Consider the following 22,533-nt stretch of genomic DNA (forward strand, 5'->3'; position numbering starts at 1 on the left):
TTGGCATTATCCACTCTCTGGATTTTCTTTGGGACTGGCCAGGAGAAGCACTGGCATTAAGCTGAGAAGAAGACTAAGGTCAGGGCACCTATTTGGCCATGTTTTGCCTTGCAGAGTAAACTCAAGCTGAGTCTTTTCTTGACTGAAGGTGTCAGATCCTGCCAGGAGGCCCTCCCGTCTTGGTCCTGCTCTCTCCCTTTTCCCTTCAGGTCTGTGAGATCCAAGGGAAAGAGCAGAGCCAGGTTGGGATATTGACTCCCCCAGACCCCTTTTTGCTGGTTGGAGGTTGGCAATAGCCGTGTTCCGCTCCGAAAGGCAACAGCTCCCGATAGGTGTCCCTCCTCAGCTCAGGGTCTGTGCTCATCAGGCCACAGTAGACCTGGGGTAGTAATGACCCCATGCAGTCATCAACCCTGGGGCTTTAGCCTATTCCATGTTGATTTCTTTAAACTCTACCCCAACTTGGTAAGTAGTCTTTTTATGAATCTCTCAATTACTCTGTTGGAGCTTCTCATCTCTTTTCTACTGGGATTCTCACCAATAATTTATTCATCTGTGAAATGGGAAAGTTGACTAAAGTTTCTGATGGACCTATGTTTCTCATGCAATTACTACTAATTTCTTTCGAACCAGTGACTGATTATGACAAAATGGGTTATAATTCTGAGTTGTGTAAAGATATACCTCCTGCCCTATGTGCACTTCAGTGTACCTGCCCTGTAAGATGATAACAGTTGGGACTGTGCCCTTCTCAGGTAATTTTCAAACCATTTTGATGAAATTTTGCCCTAGGATTGAGGATAGGGTTGTGTCTTTATGAATGAGGTTTCTGTGTTCCTAAGGTTTAGTACATACATTGGAACTGAGAGAGAGAGAGGCTTTCATCCTTAGTTCTGTGGATATCCTCTTTCTAAATCATCTTGTATTCAGTCAAATGCCCTCACTTCCCCAGATCCTGTGTGGATGAAGGATGACCCAAAACAAACCTGAATAGAACAATAGAGGATACAGCTGACCTCCAGCTGCAGTGCAGATTTCACTGGTGAGCCCCAAACTTGCTTGACCAAGTAAGATTGGAAGAAGCTCTCATAGGATCACAGGGTTGGGATGGCTCCTTAAAGTCTTCCCTCCTCCACCAGATTGGTCAACGTTGGGTAGAAAAACTTTTCCTAGTCTTCCAAACACTGCTTAAACAGTTGCAAAGACAAGGAGCTAGCCCAGGAAGATTAGGTTTTTCAAGATGGTCTGTTTGATTCTGACTGGATTTAGTACATTGTTTCTGACAATTGCAAAGAAAGAGAGAAAGAGAGGAAAGAAAGAAAGAGAAAAAGAAAGAATGAATGAAAGAAAGAAAAAGAAAGACAGAGGAAAGAAAGGAAAAGGAAAGAAAAAGAAAAGAAAGGAAGGAAAGAAAAGAAGAAAGGAAGAAAGGGAGAAAAGGAAGGAAGGAAGGGAAAGAAAGAGGAAAGAAAGGAAAAGGAAAGAAAAAGAAAGGAAGGGAAGAAAAGAAGAAAGGAAGAAAAGGAAGGAAGGAAGGAAGTTAGTTTAGACCTGTGACATCCTCTTCCATTTCTGCCACACCAGGTGTGTGACTCTTCCCTGGGCCTCAGGTTCCTAAATGGAACACCTGGGGGTTGTCTTGGATGCCATAGTTAAATCCCATCCATTTGCTGAGCACTGCATGCTTTTCAGAGTGCAATGGGGTCCTTTGCACTTGTGGGATACACTGAACCTATGGTAGTGTTTTCATTTTTCTGACAGATATAGAAATATAATCTACTGGTGATACCAAGAGAATATTTGGTTTGTTGCTTTGATAACTGGAGTAGCTATTCCACTGTAAGTAGCACACTGGCTTTGTTCACTTTTCTGCTGTGCCCAGGCACAAGTGAGTGTCTTTGAATGGGCTTCAGGAATGCCACAGTATGGACCCCTTCAGCCCTTACAGTGGCTGGCAGACAGGTGGTCATCTCTGCCTAGGAGCTTTACCTGAGCACCACACAAATACTGCCATTTCGCCCTGTGGATCAGGATGCGGTAGATTCAGAAGCATTATTCCCTTGCCCCCTCCCCTTACCTTTCTCTTTTTCTGCATATTGCCAGTGCTCATCACCTCTTTTCTGTTTCTTTGTGGTTTACAGATGATCATGATGCAGTCCTGAGGTTTAATGGAGCACCCACAGCCAACTTCCAGCAAGATGTGGGCACAAAAACTACCATTCGCCTGATGAACTCTCAGGTAAAATTTCTTTTGTGCAGCTGTGGAGGAAGAGAAGGACCACAGTGTGGGCTCTAATGTGGAATGTGTCTACTGGGAGCACATCCAGGCTGCCAGTTAAGTCTCTTGATCTTCCTGTGTTCCTGATTCCTCACTGGAGAAGAAGACAGTGATTGCATGACCCAACCTGGTGATGTGTTTATTTAAAGAAAAACCCTTTGGTATCAGGTCTGCTAATGGAGGTGTCAGGTGCCCAGGAAAGTAGAGTTGAGCTGTCCTTGATGCTGCAAGGTCGTATCTGGAGGCTTGCATGAGGGACGGCAGAGCCCAGAACATCTAGGGAGAGTGGGGAGTGTTGTGAAAAGTGAATGAAACAATACACATGAGAGCGCTTTATGAACTGTAAAAAGCTCTGCAACTACTGTAAAACAGTGTCACCTGTAATTACATGTAATATGGCACTAGAATTCATGTACTGTATCATAAATTCCCCTGGATAATTAGGTTCCTGCAGTATTTTCAGGTAGCACGTGCTGATTTCTCAATACTAAGGGAAACTTGAGAAATACTCTTGCTACAGGGTTCTGTTAATAGATTTTCTTAGTGGGAAAAACTGTATTACACATATATCAAAATATCAAAAATTGCACAATAGGGCTGCAACCTGCCCATCTCACAACCACCACCATTTGCCTTTTTCTGAAGAAACATATGTGCTCTGGGTGTTTTTACGTCAATGTTTAGTCTGCACACTTCCCTAGGAGTCCTGGGCATGGGGTGGATCCGGGAACGGATCAGAAATGCCTTTTCAGCGGTGTCCAGTTGGAATGTGTGTTTCTTTCCTTCTCTACCAGGGCTCCACTTCCCTATATCTGTCTCTTCACTTCCTTACTTTCAGGAACTCACCAGCTAGGCAAAAACTGCTTCCTGCACAGCCTACTTTCCTTTTGAAGCCCACAACCTTAAGAATTTTTTTTTAAATTATACTTTTAAGTTCTAGGGTACATGTGCACAACATGCAGATGTGTTACCTAGGTATACATGTGCCATGTTGGTGTGCTGCACCCATTAACTTGTCATTTGCATTAGGTATTTCTCCTAATGCTATCCCTCCCCCTGCCCCCTACGCCACAACAGGCCCTGGGGTATGATGTTCCCTGCCCTGTGTCCAAGTGTTCTCATTGTTCAATTCCCAACTGTGAGTGAGAACATGCAGTGTTTGGTTTTCTGTCCTTGTGATAGTTTGCTCAGAATGATGGTTTCCAGCCTCATCCATGTCTCTGCAAAGGACATGAACTCATCGTTTTTTATGGCTGCATAGTATTCCATGGTGTATATGTGCCACATTTTCTTAATCTAGTCTATCATTGATGGACATTTGGGTTGGTTCCAAGTCTCTGCTATTGTGAATAGTGCCGCAGTAAACATACGTGTGCATGTGTCTTTATAGCAGCATGATTATAATCCTTTGGGGTATATACCCAGTAATGGGATGACTGGGTCAAATGGTATTTCTAGTTCTAGATCCTTGAGGAATCGCCACACTGTCTTCCACAATGGTTGAACTAGTTTACACTCCCATCCACAGTGTAAAAGCGTTCCTATTTCTCCACATCCTCTCCAGCACTTGTTGTTTCCTGACTTTTTAATGATCGCCATTCTAACTGGTGTGAGATGGTATCTCATTGTGATTTTGATTTGCATTTCTCTGATGACCAGTGATGATGAGCATTTTTTTATGTGTCTGTTGGCTGCGTGAATGTCTTCTTTTGAGAAGTTTCTGTTCATACCTTTGCCCACTTTTTGATGGGGTTGTTTGTTTGTTTGTAAATTTGTTTATGTTCCTTGTGGATTCTGGATATTAGCCCTTTGTCAGATGGGTAGATTACAAAATTTTTCTCCCATTCTGTAGGTTGCCTGTTCACTCTGATGGTCATTTCTTTTGCTGTGCAGAACCTCTTTAGTTTAATTAGATCCCATTTGTCTATTTTGGCTTTTGTTGCCATTGCTTTTTGTGTTTTAGTCGTGAAGTCCTTGCCCATGCCTATGTCCTGAATGGTATTGCTTAGGTTTTCTTCTAGGGTTTTTATGGTTTTAGGTCTAACATTTAAGTCTTTAATCCATCTTGAATTAAGTTTTGTCTAAAGTGTAAGGAAGGGATCCAGTTTCAGCTTTCTACATATGGCTAGTCAGTTTTCCCAGGACCATTTATTAAATAGGGAATCCTTTCCCCATTTCTTGTTTTTGTCAGGTTTGTTAAAGATCAGATGGTTGTAGATGTATGGTGTTACTTCTGAGGCCTCTGTTCTGTTCCATTGATATATATATCAGTTTTGGTACCAGTACCATGCTGTTTTGGTTACTGTAGCCTTGTAGTATAGTTTGAAGTCAAGTAGCATGATGCCTCCAGCTTTGTTCTTTTGGCTTAGGATTGTCTTGGCAATGTGGGCCCTTTTTTGGTTCCATATGAACTTTAAAGTAGTTTTTTCCAATTCTGTGAAGAATGTCACTGGTAGCTTGATGGGGATGGCATTGAATCTATTAATTACTTTGGGCAGTATGGCCATTTTCACAATATTGATTCTTCTTAACCATGAGCATGGAATGTTCTTCCATTTGTTTGTGTCCTCTTCTATTTTGTTGAGCAGTGGTTTGTAGTTCTCATTGAAGAGGACCTTCATATCCCTTGTAAATTGGATTCCTAGGTATTTTATTCTCTTTGTAGCACTTGTGAATGGGAGTTCACTCATGATTTGGCTCTCTGTTTGTCTGTTGTTGGTGTATAGGAATGCTTGTGATGTTTGCAATTGATTTTGTATCCTGAGACTTTGCTGAAGTTGCTTATCAGCTTAAGGAGATTTTGGGCTGAGATGATGGAGTTTTCTAAATATATAATCATGTCATCTGCAAACAGGGACAGTTTGACTTCCTCTTTTCCTAATTGAATACCCTTTATTTCTTTCTCTTGCCTGATTGCCCTGGCCAGAACTTCCAACACTATGTTGAATAGGAGTGGTAAGAGAGGGCATCCTTGTCTTGTGCCAGTTTTCAAAGGGAATGCTTCAATTTTTGCCCATTCAGTATGATATTGGCTTTGGGTTTGTCATAAATAGCTCTTATTATTTTGAGATACATTCCATCAATACCTAGTTCATTGAGAGTTTTTAGCGTGAAGGGCCGTTGTATTTTGTCGAAGGCCTTTTCTGCATCTATTGAGATAATCATCTAGTTTTTGTCATTGTTCTGTTTATGTGATGGATTATGTCTATTGCTTTGCGTATATTGAACCAGCCTTGCATCCCAGGGATGAAGCTGACTTAATTGTGGTAGAAAACCTAAGCAATACCATTTGATGCACCGTTGGATTCAGTTTGCCAGTATTTTATTGAGGATTTTTGCATTGATGTTCATCAGGGATATTGGTCTAAAATTCTCTTCTTTTGTTGTGTCTCTGCCAGGCTTTGGTATCAGGATGATACTGGCCTCATAAAATGAATTAGGGAGGATTCTCTCTTTTTGTATTGATTGGAATAGTTTCAGAAGGATTGGTACCAGCTCTTCTTTGTACCTCTGCTAGAATTCGGCTGTGAATCTGTCTGGTCCCGGACTTTTTTTGGTTGGTAGGCTATTAATTATTGCCTCAATTTTAGAGCTTATTATTGGTCTATTCAGAGATTCAGCTTCTTCCTGGTTTAGTCTTGGGAGGGTGTATGTGTCCAGGAATTTATCCATTTCTTCTAGATTTTCTAGTTTATTTTCATAGATGTGTTTATAGTATTCTCTGATGGTAGTTTGTATTTCTGTGGGATCAGTGGTGATATCCCCATTTATCATTTTTTAGTGCATCTATTTGATTCTTCTCTCTTTTCTTCTTTATTAGTTTTGCTAGTGGTTTATCAATTTTGTTGATCTTAAAAAGAAAAAACCCAGCTCCTAGATTCATTGAATTTTTGAAGAGTTTTTTGTGTCCCTGTCTCCTTCAGTTCTGCTCTGATCTTAGTTATTTCTTGTCTTCCGCTAGCTTTTGAATTTGTTTGCTCTTGCTTCTCTAGTTTTTTTAATTGTGATGTTAGGGTATTGATTTAGATCTTTCTACTTTCTCTTGTGGGCATTTAGCGCTATAAATTTCCCTCTACACACGGCTTTAAATGTGGCCCAGAGATTCTGGTACATTGTGCCTTTGTTCTCATTGCTTTCAAAGCATATCTTTATTTCTGCCTTCGTTTTATTTACCCGGTAGTCATTCAGGAGCAGGTTGTTCAGTTTCCATGTAGTTGTGCAGTTTTGAGTGAGTTTCTTAATCCTGAGTTCTAATTTGATTGCATTGTGGTCTGAGAGAAAATTTGTTATGGTTTCTGTTCTTTTACATTTGCTGAGGAGTACTTTACTTCCAACTATGTAGTCAATTTTAGAATAAGTATGATGTGGTGCTGAGAAGAATGTATAGTCTGTTGATTTGGGGTGAAGAGTTCTGTAGATGTCTATTAGGTCTACTTGGTGCAGAACTGAGTTCAATTCCTGGATATCCTTGTTAACCTTCTGTCTCGTTGATCTGTGTAATATTGACAGTGGGGTGTTGAAGTCTCCCATTATTATTGTGTGGGAGTCGAAGTCTCTTTGTAGGTTTCTAAGGACTTGCTTTATGAATCTGGGTGCTCCTGTATTGGGTGCTCCTGTATTGGGTGCATATATATTTAGGATAGTTAGCTCTTCTTGTTGAATTGATCCCTTTACCATTATGTAATGGCCTTCTTTGTCTCTTTTGATCTTTGATGGTTTAAAGTCTGTTTTATCAGAGGTTAGGATTGAAACCCCTGCTTTTTTTTGTTTTCCATTTGCTTGGTAGATCTTCCTCCATACCTTTATTTTGAGCCTATGTGTGTCTCTGCACATGAGATGGGTCTCCTGAATACAGCACACTGATAGGTCTTGACTCTTTATCCAATTTGCCAGTCTGTGTCTTTTAATTGGGGTATTTAGCCCATTTACATTTAAGGTTAATATTGTTATGTTTGCATTTAATACTGTCATTATGATGTTAGCTGGTTATTTTGCCCATTAGTCAATGCAGATTATTCCTAGCATCGATGGTTTTTACAATGTGGCATGTTTTTGCAGTGGCTGGTACCGGTTGTTCCTTTTCATGTTTAGTGCTTCCTTCAGGAGGTCTTGTAAGGCAGACCTGGTGGTGGCAAAATCAATCTCTCAGCATTTGCTTGTCTGTAAAGGATTTTATTTTTCCTTCACATATGAAGGTTAGTTTGACTGGATATGAAATTCTGGGTTGAAAATTCTTTTCTTTAAGAATGTTGAATCTTGGCCCCCACTCTCTTCTGGCTTGTCGTTTCTGCCAAGAGATCCACTATTAATCTGATGGGCTTTCCTTTGTGGGTAACCCTACCTTTCTCTCTGGCTGCCCTTAATATTTTTTTCCTTCATTTCAACCTTGGTGAATCTGACAATTATGTGTCTTGGGGTTGCTCTTCTCGAGGAATATCTTTGTGGTATTCTCTGTATTTCCTGAATTTGAATGTCAGCCTGCCTTGCTAGGCTAGGGAAGTTCTCCTGGATAATATCCTGAGGAGTGTTTTCCAACTTGGTTCCATTCTGCCCATCACTTTCAGGTACACCAGTGAAATGTAGATTTGGTCTTTTCACATAGTCCCATATTTCTTGGAGGCTTTGTTTGTTTCTTTTTACTCTTTTTTTTCTCTAAACTTCTCTTTCCGTTTTATTTCATTGATCTGATCTTCAATCACTGATACCCTTTCTTCCACTTGATCGCATTGGCTACGGAAGCTTGTGCATGCATCGCGTAGTTCTTATGCCATGGTTTTCAGCTCCATCAGGTCATTTAAGGTCTTCTCTACACTGTTTATTCTAGTTAGCCAGTTGTCTAATCTTTTTTCAAGGTATTTAGCTTCCTTGCAATGGGTTCGAACATCCTCGTTTAACTCGGAGAAGTTTGTTATTACCGACCTTCTGAAGCCTACTTCTGTCAGCTTGTCAAATCATTCTCCTTCCAGCTTTGTTCTGTTGCTGGTGAGGAGCTGTGAACCTTTGGAGGAAAAGAGGCTTTTAGAATTTTCAGCTTTTCTGCTCTGGTTTCTCCCCATCTTTGTAGTTTTATCTACCCTTAGTCTTTGATGTTGGTAACCTACAGATGGGGTTTTGGTGTGGATATCCTTTCTGTTGATGTTGATGCTATTCCTTTCTGTTTGTTAGTTTTCCTTCTAACAGTCAGGTCCCTTAGCTGCAGGTCTGTTGGAGTTTGCTGGAGGTCCACTCCAGACCTGTTTGCCTGGGTATCACCAGCAGAGGCTGCAGAACAGCAAATATTGCTGCCTGATTCTTCCTCTGGAAGCTTCATCCCAGAGGGGCAACTGCCTGTATGAGTTGTCAGTCGGCCCCTACTGGGAGGTGCCTCCCAGTTAGGCTGCACAGGGGTCAGGGTACCACTTGAAAAGGCAGTCTGTCCATTCTCCGAGCTCAAACACTGTGCTGGGAGAACCACTGCTCTCCTCAGAGCAGTCAGCCAGGGATTTTTAAGTCTGCAGAAGTTTCTGCTGCCTTTTGTTCAGCTACGCCCTGCCCCCAGAGGTGGAGTCTACAGAGGCAATAGGCCTGGCTGAGCTGCCTTGGGTTCCGCCCAGTTTGAGCTTCTCTGGCTGCTTTGTTTATCTCTTCAAGCCTCAGCAATGGCGGATGTCCCTCTCCCTGCTAGGCTACTGCCTTGCAGGTCCATCTTAGACTGCAGCCCTAGCAGTGAGCAAGGCTCTGTGGTCATGGGACTTGCCAAGCCAGACACAGCATATAATCTCCTGTGTGCCATTTTTTAAGACAGTTGGAAAAGCGCAGTATTTGGGCCGGAGTCTCCCATTTTTTTCAGGTTCCATCAGTCACGGCTTCCCTTGGCTAGAAAAGGGAAATCTCCTGACCCCTTGCACTTCCTGGGTGAGGTGATGCCCCACCCTGCTTTGGCTCACCCTCCACGGGTTGCACCCACTGTCCAACCAGTCCCAGTGATATGAACCAGGTACCTCAGTTGGAAAAGCAGAAATCACCCGTCTTCTTTGTTGATCACGCTGGGAGCTGCAGACTGGAGCTGTTTCTGTTTGGTCATCATAAGAATATTTTTATAATGGGATAGAAATTGAGGAACTTAACTTCTTTGTAAGTGGTCACGATCTTGTTTTTTTTGTTTTTCCTCTAATACCTTTTTTTTTTTTAAGAGAATCACTTTCTATCACTGTCACATCTTCTAGTCGCTTCTAGGTGCTTCCAATGCCTGTTTGTTGTTCAAATATATATTTTGGCTTTTGGTATTACTTTTATTACTATCACTGTTTTTATTTATTTTATTTTTTTTAAGATGGAGTTTCGCTCTGTCACCCAAGCTGGAGTGCAGTGGTGTGATCTTGGTTCACTGTAACCTCCGTTTCCTCGGTTCAAGTGATCCTCTTGCCTCAGCCTCCTGAGTAGCTGGGATTACAGGCATGCGCCACCATACCCGGCTAATTTTTTAGTCTTTAGTAGAGATGGAGTTTCACCATGATGGTCCAACTGGTCTTGAACTCCTGACCTCAGGTAACCACCCGCCTTGGCCTCCCGAAGTACTAGTATTACAGGCATGAGCCATCGTGCCTGGCCTACTTTTATTAGTACTAGAAGAGATAGGATTGAAAGGAATGGACTGGCTAGCAATAAACTCTCTGAGACAAATGACAGCTGAACTAGACTTTGAAAGATAGGCAAGACTTGGGGAAATAGCAATAGACAGGCACTCCAGAAAGTGGAATTGGCAAGACAGAGGAGAACAGGAAATGAGGGAGACGTTACACCACTCCAAGAGTAGCATAATGATCACTCCCCTATTAGTGATCAGGCTGGAGTGCAGTGGCATGATCATAGGAAATGAGGGGACATTCAGATACCCCTGGCTAAGTTGGAGGTGGAGGTGTGGAAGAATTGGCTGGCGTTGCCCTGTAGAGAGAGATGAGGCTGGACCTTCATGGCTGCTTGTGCTCTGGCAAGTCTGGAAATTCAGACAGAGGGTTAGGACCAGCTTTGCCCCTTTCCCTTCTCATGCCTAGTCAGAAACCCTGGAGCTGGAGAGCACTTTAGGGAGCACTAAAACCTCATCTCTACTTCTATATAAGATGCTACCTAAATATCCAGGAGAGATGTTCATTTACTTTTCATTCATTCATTCATTCATTCATTCATTCATTCATTCATTCATTCAACAAATATGTTCAGTATTGAGTTGAGTGTGGCAGTCAGTACATAAACTCTATAGTTAGCCTGCTTGGGGTTGAAATCCAGCTCTGTCTTTTACCAGCTGAAGGATCATCAAGTTACTTCTCTCTAAAAAAGGGAGAATAATTTCCTTACAGGGTTGTTGTGAGGTATAAATTAGAAAAATCTGTGCAAAGCACTTAGAACAATACCTGGCACGTGTATTAATAAACGTTAACTGTACTTACTATTGATATTTGCAGACACTGGTAGTTACGGAGGATGCAATTGTGAGCAAAACAGACTCAGCCTCTGTTCTTATGATGTAATCAAATAGTTTTACAAATAAATAAAGTTGCAAAAGAGAACTAGAGAAGAGAGTGGTCAAGGTACTAGGAGAGCCCTGAAAGGGGAGATATGAGCTATTCAAGGTGCTCAGAATCCCCAGGTGGAGGTACTTGACTGTGTAGAAGGAATGTGTGGATGTTGAAAAGGGTGGGATAAGAGCTTTTCAGGAAGAGGCAACAGCATGGGTACAGTTTTGTGTGGCAGGAAATGGGGGACTGGAAGGACTCAGGAAGAGGTGAGTATATGTGGGGCTATGTGGTGAGAGACAAGGCTAAAAGCAAGAAGGAGTCAAGCCATGGTGCTGCACTGAGGCATCTTCTTTTTTCAGTTGAGGGTGGGGGGGCTGGCCTATCGCCCAGGCTGGAGTGCAGTCGCGTGATTTCGGCTCACTGCAACCTCCACCTCCTGGGTTCAAGCGATTCTCCTGCCTCAGCCTCCTGAGTAGCTGGGATTACAGGTGCCCACAACCATGCCCGACTAATTTTTTTATTTTTAGTAGAGACAAGGTTTCACCATATTGGCCAGGCTAGTCTCAAACTCCTGACCTCAGGTGATCCATCTGCGTCAGCCTCCCAAAGTGCCGGGATTACAAATGTGAGTCACTGCACCCGGCAGGGTGAAGCACCTTCTTTATGGCATGATCGGATTTGCATTTTGTAACCATCACTGGCTTCCATCTGATCAGAGGGGCTGCAGTAGATGAAGATACATAGGAAGGTCTTACAGTGGTCTGGCTTAGATATGCTGATAGCTTGCACAAGAGTAGGGGTGAAGGTGAATGTGAGAAAAGAATGTATTTAAGGGCTACTTGGGATTTGCAGTCAACAGGTTTTAATGTCGCGTTGGATGTGAGAAGTAAAGGGAGAGGGGCCAAAGGTGCAGCTCAGTTTCTTTCTTGTGTAACTTGGCAGCTGGAAGTCACTGAAATTAGAAGTCAGCCCCTTATCCATGGTTTCACTCTCTGCAGTTTCATTTATTTGTGGTCAGCTGCAGTCTGAAAATATTAAATGAAAAATTCAAGAAATAAGCAATTCAGGAGTTTTAAATGACACGTTGTTCTGAGTAGTGGGATGAAATCTTACACATCTTACTTTGTCCCTTCTTCATCACAGGAAGAAGGATTAGTACAGTACAATAAAATACTGAATAAATAAACCAATTCAATACAGTAGCAGGATCCAAAATCAACACACAAAAATATTCATTTTTTCTATTATATGCAATAACAATGAATGATCTAAAAAGGAAATTTAAAAAACAATTTCATTTACAATAGACCAGCATAAAAAAGCATAAAGTACTTAACCAAGGAGGTGAAAGACTTGTACAATGAAAACTACAAAATATTTCTGAAGGAAATTAAAGAAGACACAAAAACCTGGAAGACATCCCATGTTCACAGATTGAAAAAAGTATTGTTAAGATGTCAATGATACCGAATATGATCTGCAGATTTAAGGCAATCGCTATGAAAATCCAAAAGATATTTCTTTTTTTGCAGAAACAGAAAAAGCCATTCTAAAATTTATCTGAAACCTCAAGGGACCCCAATTAACCAAACAATCCTGAAAAATAAGAATAAAGCTGGAGTTCTCTCCCTTCTTGATTTCAAAAAATACATATGTTACAATAATCGAAACAGTGAGGTACAAAGACAAACATATAAACCATTGGAATAGAATAGAAAGCCCAGAAATAAACTCTTGTATATACGCATAAATGATTTTTGACGAGTGTGTCAGGATCGGTCAATGAGGAAAAGACAGTCTCTTTAAGAAATGATACTGGGAAAACTGGCTATCCACATGCAAAAGAATAAAGTTGGACCCTTACTTAACACTAAAAATAAAAATTAACTCAAAACAGATCTGTGACCTAAAACCTAAATGTAGACCAAAAACTATAAAACTCTTAGATGACAACATAGGGCAAAAACTTTATGACATCAGATTTGGCAATGATTTCGTCATTATGACACCAAAGGCATACATACGTAACAAGGAAAAAATATACAAGTTGGACTTTATGAAAATTAAAAATAATTATATATCAAAAGGTCCTCTCAACAGAGTAAAAAGACAGCACACATAATAGGAGAAAATATTTGCAAGTCGTCTGATGAGGGATTAATGTACAGAATATATAGAACACTCATCAAACAACGATAAAAAAAAAATCAAAGTACCCAATTCAAAAATGGGCAAACGACTTGAATGGACGTTTCTCCAAGATATACAAATGGTTAGTAAGCACATGAAAAGAGACTCAACTCTTTTTTGTTAGGGAAATGCAACCCAAGAATACAACACAGTACCACCTCACACCCATTAGGATGGCTTCTGTGATCAGAAATTGGAATCTGTGAGCACTGTTGATGGGAATGGAAAATGATTAGCCACTGTGGAAAACAGTATGGCAGTGCCTCAAAAACTTAAACGTGGAATTACCATGTGATCTGATAATTCTATTTATTGGCATATACTTACAGAAATTGAAAGAAGGGTCTTGAAGTGATATTCGTACCCCCATGTTCATACTACTGTTATTCACAATAGCTGAAATACAGAAGCAGCCCAAGTGTCTATTGATGCCAAATAGATACACAAAAGCTGGTTTATACACATAATAAAATATTCTTCTTAAAAAGGAAGGAAATACTGATATTGGCTACAACATGGATGAAGCTTGAAGACATTATGCCAAGTGAAATAAGCCAGTCACACACACACACACACACACACACACAAAATACTACATGAATGGTGGTTGCCAGGGAATGTGAGGTGGGAGGGGGAATGGCGAGTTACTGTTTAATGAGTATAGAGTTTCAGTTTTACAAGACTGAAAAAGTTTTCGAGATGGTTTGCAATATAACATTTTGCAAATGTTATATTGCATTTATATGCAATAAACAATATTGCATTTATATTGTTGTTATAACAATATAACAACAATATAAATGTACTTAATATCACTGAACTGTACACTTAAAAGTGGTTCAGATAGTCAATGTTATGTTATATGTATTTTAATACAATGTTTTAAATTGGAAAAAATGTCAGTAAGGGAGACAGTCACAAAAGGACAAACACTGCATGATTCCACTTTATATGAAACACCTGGAGTAGAGACGGAACGTAGAATGATGTTTGCCAAGGGCTAGGGCGAGAAAGGAATGCAGAATTGTTGTTTAATGAATACTATGATTCATTTCGGGAAGCTGAAAAAGTTCTGGAGATGGTGGTGATAGTTACACAACAATATAAATGTACTAAGCTGAATATTTACAATTGCCAACATGGTCAATTTTATGTTATGTATATTTTATAAGCTCTTTTTAAATCAACAGGGAGAAGCCAGTTGATAGAGGGAGAAAGTGAATATACTAAAAAGAGGAGAAAATGATAAGTTACCCAGAACATGGTGGTGGTGGAGCCAAAGCGTAGTGGAGGATGACCCCCGGCAGGAGGGAGTCAGAGGGAAGAAGGTGGGAGTGGCGTAGCTGGAGGCAGTCGGTATTACAAGGATGAGAGGGCTTCTATTTTCTCTGCAAAGTGGGATGCAAGGCCAAGTCAGAAGGAGGCTGAGGGGGGAAGAGGTTTTAGTAGAGAAGGTTTGAGCAAAGAGATTGATAATTGTCATTGGGGTGAGTGGGACAGTTAGTAAACCTGATGGAGTGGGATTTCCAGGTTATGCTGGGCTACTTCGAGCTTGAAGAGAATGAATTTAGAGAGAAAGCAATCTCTGTTTGATGCATGGATGGCAGGATCTGGAGGTGAGCAGGCAGCAGCAAAGAAGCGAGGGGAGAGTGGAGGAGCCCTCCCTAAGCATTCTCTTGGATGGTGGAGGCTACCTATTCTCTGAGCACCTCTTCGTGATGTTTCAGTCTTCCGCACTGTGAAGAACGAAACCTCAGTCCTGCAAAGATTCTGAAACTGTATTTAAGGCCAAAGTAAGGTTGCCTGGGAATTAAGAGTACTGGAGTCAGACAGGCCGTGATCAGATCCCTCCCCCAGCACTTCCTACGTGAGTGACTTGAGCAAGTTGCTTTACTTTACCTTTCTGAGCCTCAGTTCTCTTACTCATAAGATAGAAATATGAATAGTTACTATCCAGGGTTTTTTTTTTTAGGATCAAAGGAGCGTGTCACCTGGAAGCTGGTATGCAGCAAGTGCTTTGTAAATAGTAGCGATGGGCACGACTGAAACTTCAAGGTCTGCCTCTGCCTCTTTGCGAATGACTCCCCCTTCCCAAATCCCAACAGGGGAGGTGAGTCAGTTTGAGACCACTTCAGAGGCATCTAGCAGAAGGGAGGCAAGACTTCTGTTAAAGGATAATTTTTAGGGAAAAAAGGGTAAGATGATGACTCTCATACAGATATAAAAATGAATTCATCATGAAGATTTTATTTTACTCGTATGATGGAACCAGGTAGATATTACAACTGGTTCAAAGGAAAAGTCAAAGCAACACAAATTTGGAGTAAAGGAGTGAAACTCGTTTTTCTGTGAGCTAAGGCAGGGGGAGGGGAGGAGTCAGCTGAAGCTCTCCAGGGCAGCAAGCATCCTGCCCAGTAGGCACATGGATTAGTTGCCTGCGGTTCACAAAGGGTTGTGAAATAGCTCCGGTGAAATCAGAATCTGATAGGGAGGAAGAGTGTGCTCAGAAAATGCATGGCTTTCTACTGAAGCAGATTTGTTTTTCCCCTTACACTTCTAGGTCTCTGTGCACCATTGTGCCAGGGCTGAGAGGAAGGTGGCCCACTTCCTGGGATACACTACCCACCCTCAAGGGAGCCTTTCCTGCTTCTTAGGCAAATCAGCTCTCTTTTCTCACCTCCTGTAAGCAACACTAAGTATCTGGCTGTTCCTTTCGTACTCACGTCCTGGCCGCTCCATGACGGCACTTGTGGTACTGAACTGTGATGGACACTTTCTATCATTGCCCTTTCTTACCTTCATATCCTAAAAAGCCGGTGGTCTGTCTTCTCTATCTTTTGTCCTGGTCGGTTATCCTAACTATTTCGTGTCAGTGTCTGTGGATTAGCAAACGGGGTCCCCACCCCCACTGCACAAGGAGAACATCTGGCACCCAGAAGTCACTGAGAGAATAGCTGTTGCTTTGGTAAAATTCTGCCTCTGAGTGGCTTGTTCTCTTCCCAGACGGAGAGGTCCTCCTGATAGCAGCTGTCTTCTTTTTTTTTTTTTGAGACAGTTTTGCTCTTGCGCTCAGGTTCGAGTGCAGTGGCACAATCTCAGCTCTCTGCTCTGCCTCCTGGGTTCAAGTGATTCTCCTGCCTCGGTCTCCCAAGTAACTGGGATTAGAGGCACACACCACTATGCGCAGCTAATTTTTGTATTTTTAGCAGAGACAGAGTTTCGCCATATTGGCCAGGCTGGTCTCGAACTCCTGACCTCAGGTGATCCACCTGCCTCAGCCTCCCAAAGTGCTGGGATTGCAGACATGAGCCACCTACACCCGGCTCAGCAGCTCTCTTCTAAAGCCATCTGGACCCACATTTTTTCAGCTCCCATCCCTTTGGCCGTGATGAAGGCATGCAAAACAAAAAAGGCACTTTTCTTATTGAGAAGGTGGCTTTTTATAGAGAATGGTGTCATACTGTTAGGTTTCAGGCCAGCAGACCTAGTCAGGCATGTGATGCTTCTGTGCCAGGTGTGGCTATGAGAGTCAACAGGAAAAATGATATATGTAAATGGGTGGGTCTTTAAATAAATGCAGTTTTGACTGTAAGTGTAAGACGGTTTCTGTGAGACTCAACTCAGTACCTCCTGTACCCGGGGAGCCCGACAGAGAAGACAATGTGACAAGAAGACCCAATGGCTTCCTTGGAAGCTTTTGTGCTAGCTAGAGAGAGAGCTACTTCCTATATCCTAGCGACAGTCCATGCTGACTGGACTGCAACCAGGACGTTTCCAGATTACCCAGTGGGGCTTATCTTGAAATAATAGTTGATGCCATTTGTTAAATATATTATATATACCATCTAAGGGTCTTACATGCCTTATCTCATTTGATCTTCGTAGCAAACCCTGTGAGGTATGACCCAACCACCATTTTCCCTCAGAACTCAGACTCCCAGAGTTTGAGTGAGTTGCTCAGAAGAGCCCAGAAAGTCAGTGACAGAGGTGGGATTTGGATCTAGGTGTTTGCCACCAGCACTTTTTTAAATCACCAAAACTTTCTGGAAGCTCCAACTTTTCTCCGCAAGATACCGAGAGACAGGTATCTGGATGGGTTGGCGGGGCCGGTGGGAGGCGGCCGCGATTTCCATCAACAACAGGTCTAAAACCAGCGATGGGGAGCTGCGTGACTTTGATGGAACCCCTGCCATACAATCTATTAATATAATAATTGGAACTAAAATTGAAACATGATGGCAATTATGAGTTCTGGGACCTCTTGATTTGGGCCAGCAGACACACTCTCAATCACTATTTCTCCGAATCAGAGAAAGGATGCCTTCAGGCTGTGCCTTCACATGGCTTTTCCTCTGTGCGTGGTGGAAAGAGAGAGCTCTGCGGGTCTCTACTTGTTGTAAGGACACTGGCCCCATGGGATTAGGGCCCCACCCCATGACACATTTAATCCTAATTACCTCCCTCACAGTCCTAGTTCCAAACAGGGTGCTAGTAACATTAGGGATTAGGGCTTCAACATATGAATTCTGGGGGCACACAATTCAGTCCATAACAGAGGGAAAACAGATCTGAGAAGAAAAAAGTCCAAAATATGCACAGTGGTAATATCTGAAAATGTATGTGTGTGTGTGTTTGTTTCTATTATTGCGTTTTCTAACTGTCCCCAGTGAGCGTTTGTTACTTTCTAACTGAGAAGGTTACTTTTTTTTTTTTTTTTTTTTGAGACGGAGTCTCGCTCTGGCTCTGTCGCCCAGGCTGGAGTGCAGTGGCCGGATCTCAGCTCACTGCAAGCTCCGCCTCCCGGGTTTCCGCCATTCTCCTGCCTCAGCCTCCCTAGTAGCTGGGACTACAGGCGCCCGCCACCTCGCCCGGCTAGTTTTTTTTAGTATTTTTTAGTAGAGACGGGGTTTCACTGTGTTAGCCAGGATGGTCTCGATCTCCTGACCTCGTGATCCACCCGTCTCGGCCTCCCAAATTAAACAGTGTCTTTAGCAGCAGCACTCCGTGCCCTGGTGTAGCCTTTTCCTGGCAGATGTTCCCCAGGGCTCTGCCGTTCTGCCAATGACTTACTCTCAGCATGAACTCCTCCCCTGCCCGCTAAGAGGATCTCCAAACCCAGGTCACACTCCCCCTGCAGGTAATTACAGGCATTTGAGAACAGCTTTATTCTTCCAGGAATAGCTGGTCCCCTCAGCAGGGCCTTACAAGGGGGTTATGTCTAAATAAGGCACCTGAGGCCAGGAGATGTGAAATGGTCCATCTAAGACCATGGAGTGAGTTAGACACAGAGCAGGACTGGAACCCATGCTTCCAATTCCCCATCCAGTTTTAAGGCAATCTCTTTTCTTTTCTTTTTCTTTCTTTTTTTTTTTTGAGACAGAGTCTCACTCTGTCGCCCAGGCTGGAGTGCAGTGGTGCAATCTTGGCTCACTGAAACCTCCACCTCCTGGGTTCAAGTGATTCTCCTGCCTCAGCCTCCCGAGTAGCTGAGATTTCAGGCGCTGGCTACCACGCCTGGCTAATTTTTGTATTTTTAGTAGAGACAAGGTTTCACTATGTTGGCCAGGCTGATCTCGAACTCCTGACCGCAAGTGATCTGCCCGCCTCAGCTTCTGAAAGTGCTGGGATTACAGGTGTGAGCCACTGCACCTGGCAAGGCAAAAGGCAATTTTTTTTTTTTTTTTGGTAGAAAATCGTTGAACTTCATATAGTTAGTATTAATGTGGGTAGTTCAGAGCCATGTTTAAAGTTCCAGGAGGGGAGTGCTTGCTGGCTTCTCCCTTATCCCTCCACCAGATCCCAGCTCCAGCCACTTTCTGTTTCTCTTCTCTGGATAAAACTATCATTCATCTTCACCTATTTCCATTTTCTTTTTTCTTTTTTTTGAGACGGAGTCTCACTCTATTGCTCAGGCTGGAGTGCAATGGCACGATCTCGGCTCCTTGCAACCTCTGCCTCTCAGGTTCAAGTGATTCTCCTAGCCTCCTGAGTAGCTGGGATTACAGGTACGTACTACCACGCCCAGCTAATTTTTTTTTTTTAAGTAGAGACGGGGTTTTATCATGTTGGTCAGGCTGGTCTCGAACTCCTGACTTCGTGATCTGCCTGCCTCAGCCTCCCAAAGTGCTGGGATTACAGGCATGAGCCACCGCGCCCGGCCGCCTATTTCCATTTTCAGGGATTACTGTCTCATTCATCTCAAGTAGCTCAAGTGAATGACTGTTTCTCCGTTGGGTACAGGAGGACTGTGGGTGACCTGACCCTCATGGTGTGCTTGCTTACTTGAATGTCTGATGGTTTTATGGGTGTAGTCCTGCTGGAGCAGAAAGAATATTATGCTCTAGTTCTAACTGTGTCCCAAACTCATCGTAGCCTTAGACAATTCTCTCATCTCCCTGGGCCTCAGTTTACCCATCTGGAAAATGATGGGTCTGAATTTAATACCTTGAGTATCTTCCAATTGTGACATACTACAACTCAGGCAAGAAGCAAGTTCTGCTAACACTCCATACTCCTATCCGGTGTTCTCTGACATCCTTCTGCAGGAGCTGTGGTACCCTACCCCACCCACATTGTAGCATACAGAAGTGTGGTCTCTGGGCTGGGCATGGTGGCTCATGCTTGTAATCCCAGCACTTTGGGAGGCCAAGCGGGGTGGATCACGAGGTCAGGAGATCAAGACCATCCTGGCTAACACAGTGAAACCTCGTCTCTACTAAAAGTACAAAAAATTAGCTGGGTGTGGTGGCGCACATCTGTAGTACCAGCTACTCGGGAGGCTGAGGCAGGAGAATCACTTGAACCTGGGAGGCGGAGCTTGCAGTGAGCCAAGATTGTGCCACTGCACTCCAGTCTGGGCGACAGAGCGAGACTCCATCTCAAAAAAAAAAAAAAAAAGAAGTGTGGTCTCTGGAGCCAGACATAACAATCAAATTCAGACCCTCTTACTTATTGAATGTGTAACTTGGACAAGTTACTTAGCATTTAGCATCTCTGTTTCTTTAATTATAAAATGAGCATATTAACACTTACTTCCTGGGGCTGTTGTGAAGATAAACTGAGTTGAGGTGTGACAGTACCTAGCATGTAGTAAGCATCATTAAATGGCATCTGTTTTCATGTATTGTAAAGAAGAAAGCTTCGTGCATCTCTTGGAATTTCTGAGGACAGTGAAGCCTCAGCTGGGATAGTCTCAGGAAGCCAGGAGTTGCTGGCCTCCTGCTTTGCATACTAACAATTGCTGGAAAGGGGCTATAGCAGGGAGAGACATTTTTTAAAAATCTCAGTTATTACTACTCCTCATGAGTATGTATATATCACCTGGCATCAGTACTCCGCACAGAAAGAAGCATAGCTAAAGAAAAGACACTTTGCTTTTAATATGCCAGCTGTTTTCAGGGGAACAGGGTGGATGGGGATAGGGAGTACTGGCCCTCTGTCCTCGGGCCTCCCTGTCACCAGCTCAGTCACATCTATCTTGCAAATCCCCATCTAGCAGGAAGCCTGCTCTGCCCTTGGACTACAGCCCTGAAAGGCGGTTGTAAGTGACAATGTTCCCAGTGGAAGGAGGACAGTACTTAAAGTTACAAGATGTGGGTTCTGTTCTTAGTTCTTATGGCCTGGCAGCCGGGGAACTCTAGGCCAGTAGTCTCATCCTTGAACTTCTTTTTTTTTTTTTTCCAAGACAGAGTCTCACTCTGTCACCAGGTAGAGTGCAGTGGCACGATCTTGACTCACTGCAGCCTCTGCCTTCCGAGTTCAAGTGATTCTCCTGCCTCAGCCTCCCAAGTAGCTGCGATTACAGGTGCCCACCACCATGCCCAGCTAATTTTTGATATTTTTAGTAGAGACAGGGTTTCACCATGTTGGCCAGGCTGGTCTTGAATTCCTGACCTCAAGTGAGCCACTGTGCCCGGCCCTCATCCTTGAACTTCAGATTCCCACTCCACCTCACTCCCATAGGCATATACCAGTTGTTCCTTTTTCTCTGTTCTTATGCAGGAAATGGCCTGAGGTCCAGGAGTCCCCTTGGATCTCTTTTTCCCTCACTCTCAATATTCAATTAGTCTTCACCTCTACAGCCGACAATTCTAACTTCTTTTCTTTGTTCCATTATTTCTTAGGTTACAATAGGAGCTTCTATGTTGTCTTCTTTTTTCTAAAAACACTAATTCAGAACTCTAGCTTGTTTAGATCTTCCTTACTTAAAACCCTTTCCTGGTCCCCATAACCTATTGAAGAAATCCGAAGCTCCCTGGCTTGGTCTCTGTCTACATTTCTCTGATCCCTTCCAGCTCTTTCTTTGTATCCTAGCCATAACAAACTACTTGCAATTCCCAAACAGGGTACACGCTGTACTAGTTGTTCCTACAAGAGACAGGAACACACATCCCCCGACACTAGCTTAACAAAACAAAACAAAAATGTATTTTTCTCTCATGCAAAAGAAGTCCAAAGGTAGACATTCCAAAGTTAATATGGTGTTCCAGTGTCAGAATCTAAGTTCTTTCTAATTCGTGGGTTTGCCGTTCTCAGCATATGACTTCCACTTTATGGCCCAAAATGACTGCTCAAGCTCCAGCCATCACAACCACATTTCAGCCAGCAGGAAGAAGGAACAAGGAAAGGCATAACCTTGCCTCTAAGGCTAGTTCCTGGAAGTCACACTTGCTTACATTCCATTGGCCAGAGTTAGTCACCCAGCCATATTTATCTATAAGAGAGGCTATGAAATTTTGTTATTTCAGGGAATCTATTTTAGGTTGCCATGTGCAAAAGTAAAAACCAGAGGTATTGGTGATCAAAGAAGAAAGAGAGGATGGATACTGGGTGACATCTAGCAGTCTCTGTCACACACTCACACATTCAGGGGTTTGCACTTGGTTCCCTTTGTCTGGGACATCCCCTCTCTCATGCTTACAATCTCTGCTTGGCATCTCTTTTTTGCCCTTTAACACTCACCCCCTCCCCCCGCCTTTTTTTGTTTTTGAGATGAAGTCTCGCTCTGTTGCCAGGCTGGAGTGCAGTGGCGCAATCTTGGCTCACTGCCAGCTCCGCCCCCTGGGTTCAAGTGACTCTCCTGCCTCAGCCTCCCCAGCAGCTGGGACTACAGGCACCCGCCACTATGCCCAGCTAATTTTTGTATTTTCAGTAGAGATGGGGTTTCACTGTGTTGGCCAGGATGGTCTCACTCTCTTGACCTCGTGATCTGCCCACTTCTGCCTCCCAAAGTGCTGGGATTACAGGCGTGAGCCACCGCGCCCGGCCCAACACTCGCTCATTTTATGGCCATCCTCGTACTACCTCTGTTTTTGCACCGTCAGCGCGTGTTAACCATTGTTCAGTTGTCCACCTTTCCTGCTACCCTGTGACCTCCTGGAGGGCAGGGACTAGTGTCTTTCCTTTGGCTCCTTAGCACCCAGTGTAGCTGCACAATCTCCCGCCAAGGTGCACCCACCACCAGTGTTTCTTGTCCCAAAGATATATTGAGGAAATGAGAGTATATCCTTCAGGCTTCCAGGAGCTTCCTTACGTCTGTAGTACGGTATGGGGATGGGGATAGCTCAGTGA

General features: G+C 43.2%; 1 protein-coding gene across 12 annotated transcripts in view; it reads left to right on the plus strand.

The window, feature by feature from the left end:
• ST6GAL1 (ST6 beta-galactoside alpha-2,6-sialyltransferase 1) overlaps nt 1-22,533 on the plus strand; it is a 149,904-nt gene that overhangs the window by 120,159 nt on the left and 7,212 nt on the right. For 11 of the 12 annotated variants that reach the window (XM_026455663.2, XM_026455664.2, XM_026455667.2 and 8 more), the window contains one exon: nt 2,142-2,239. In XM_026455663.2, the coding sequence (XP_026311448.1) occupies nt 2,142-2,239 (98 nt within the window). Of the gene's footprint in view, nt 1-640; nt 1,043-2,141; nt 2,240-22,533 lie in introns of those variants that run through there. The other variant, XM_023214716.3, reaches the window with a different exon arrangement.

This window comes from Piliocolobus tephrosceles, chromosome 2 (assembly GCF_002776525.5).
Source record: "Piliocolobus tephrosceles isolate RC106 chromosome 2, ASM277652v3, whole genome shotgun sequence".
NCBI lineage: Eukaryota > Metazoa > Chordata > Mammalia > Primates > Cercopithecidae > Piliocolobus > Piliocolobus tephrosceles.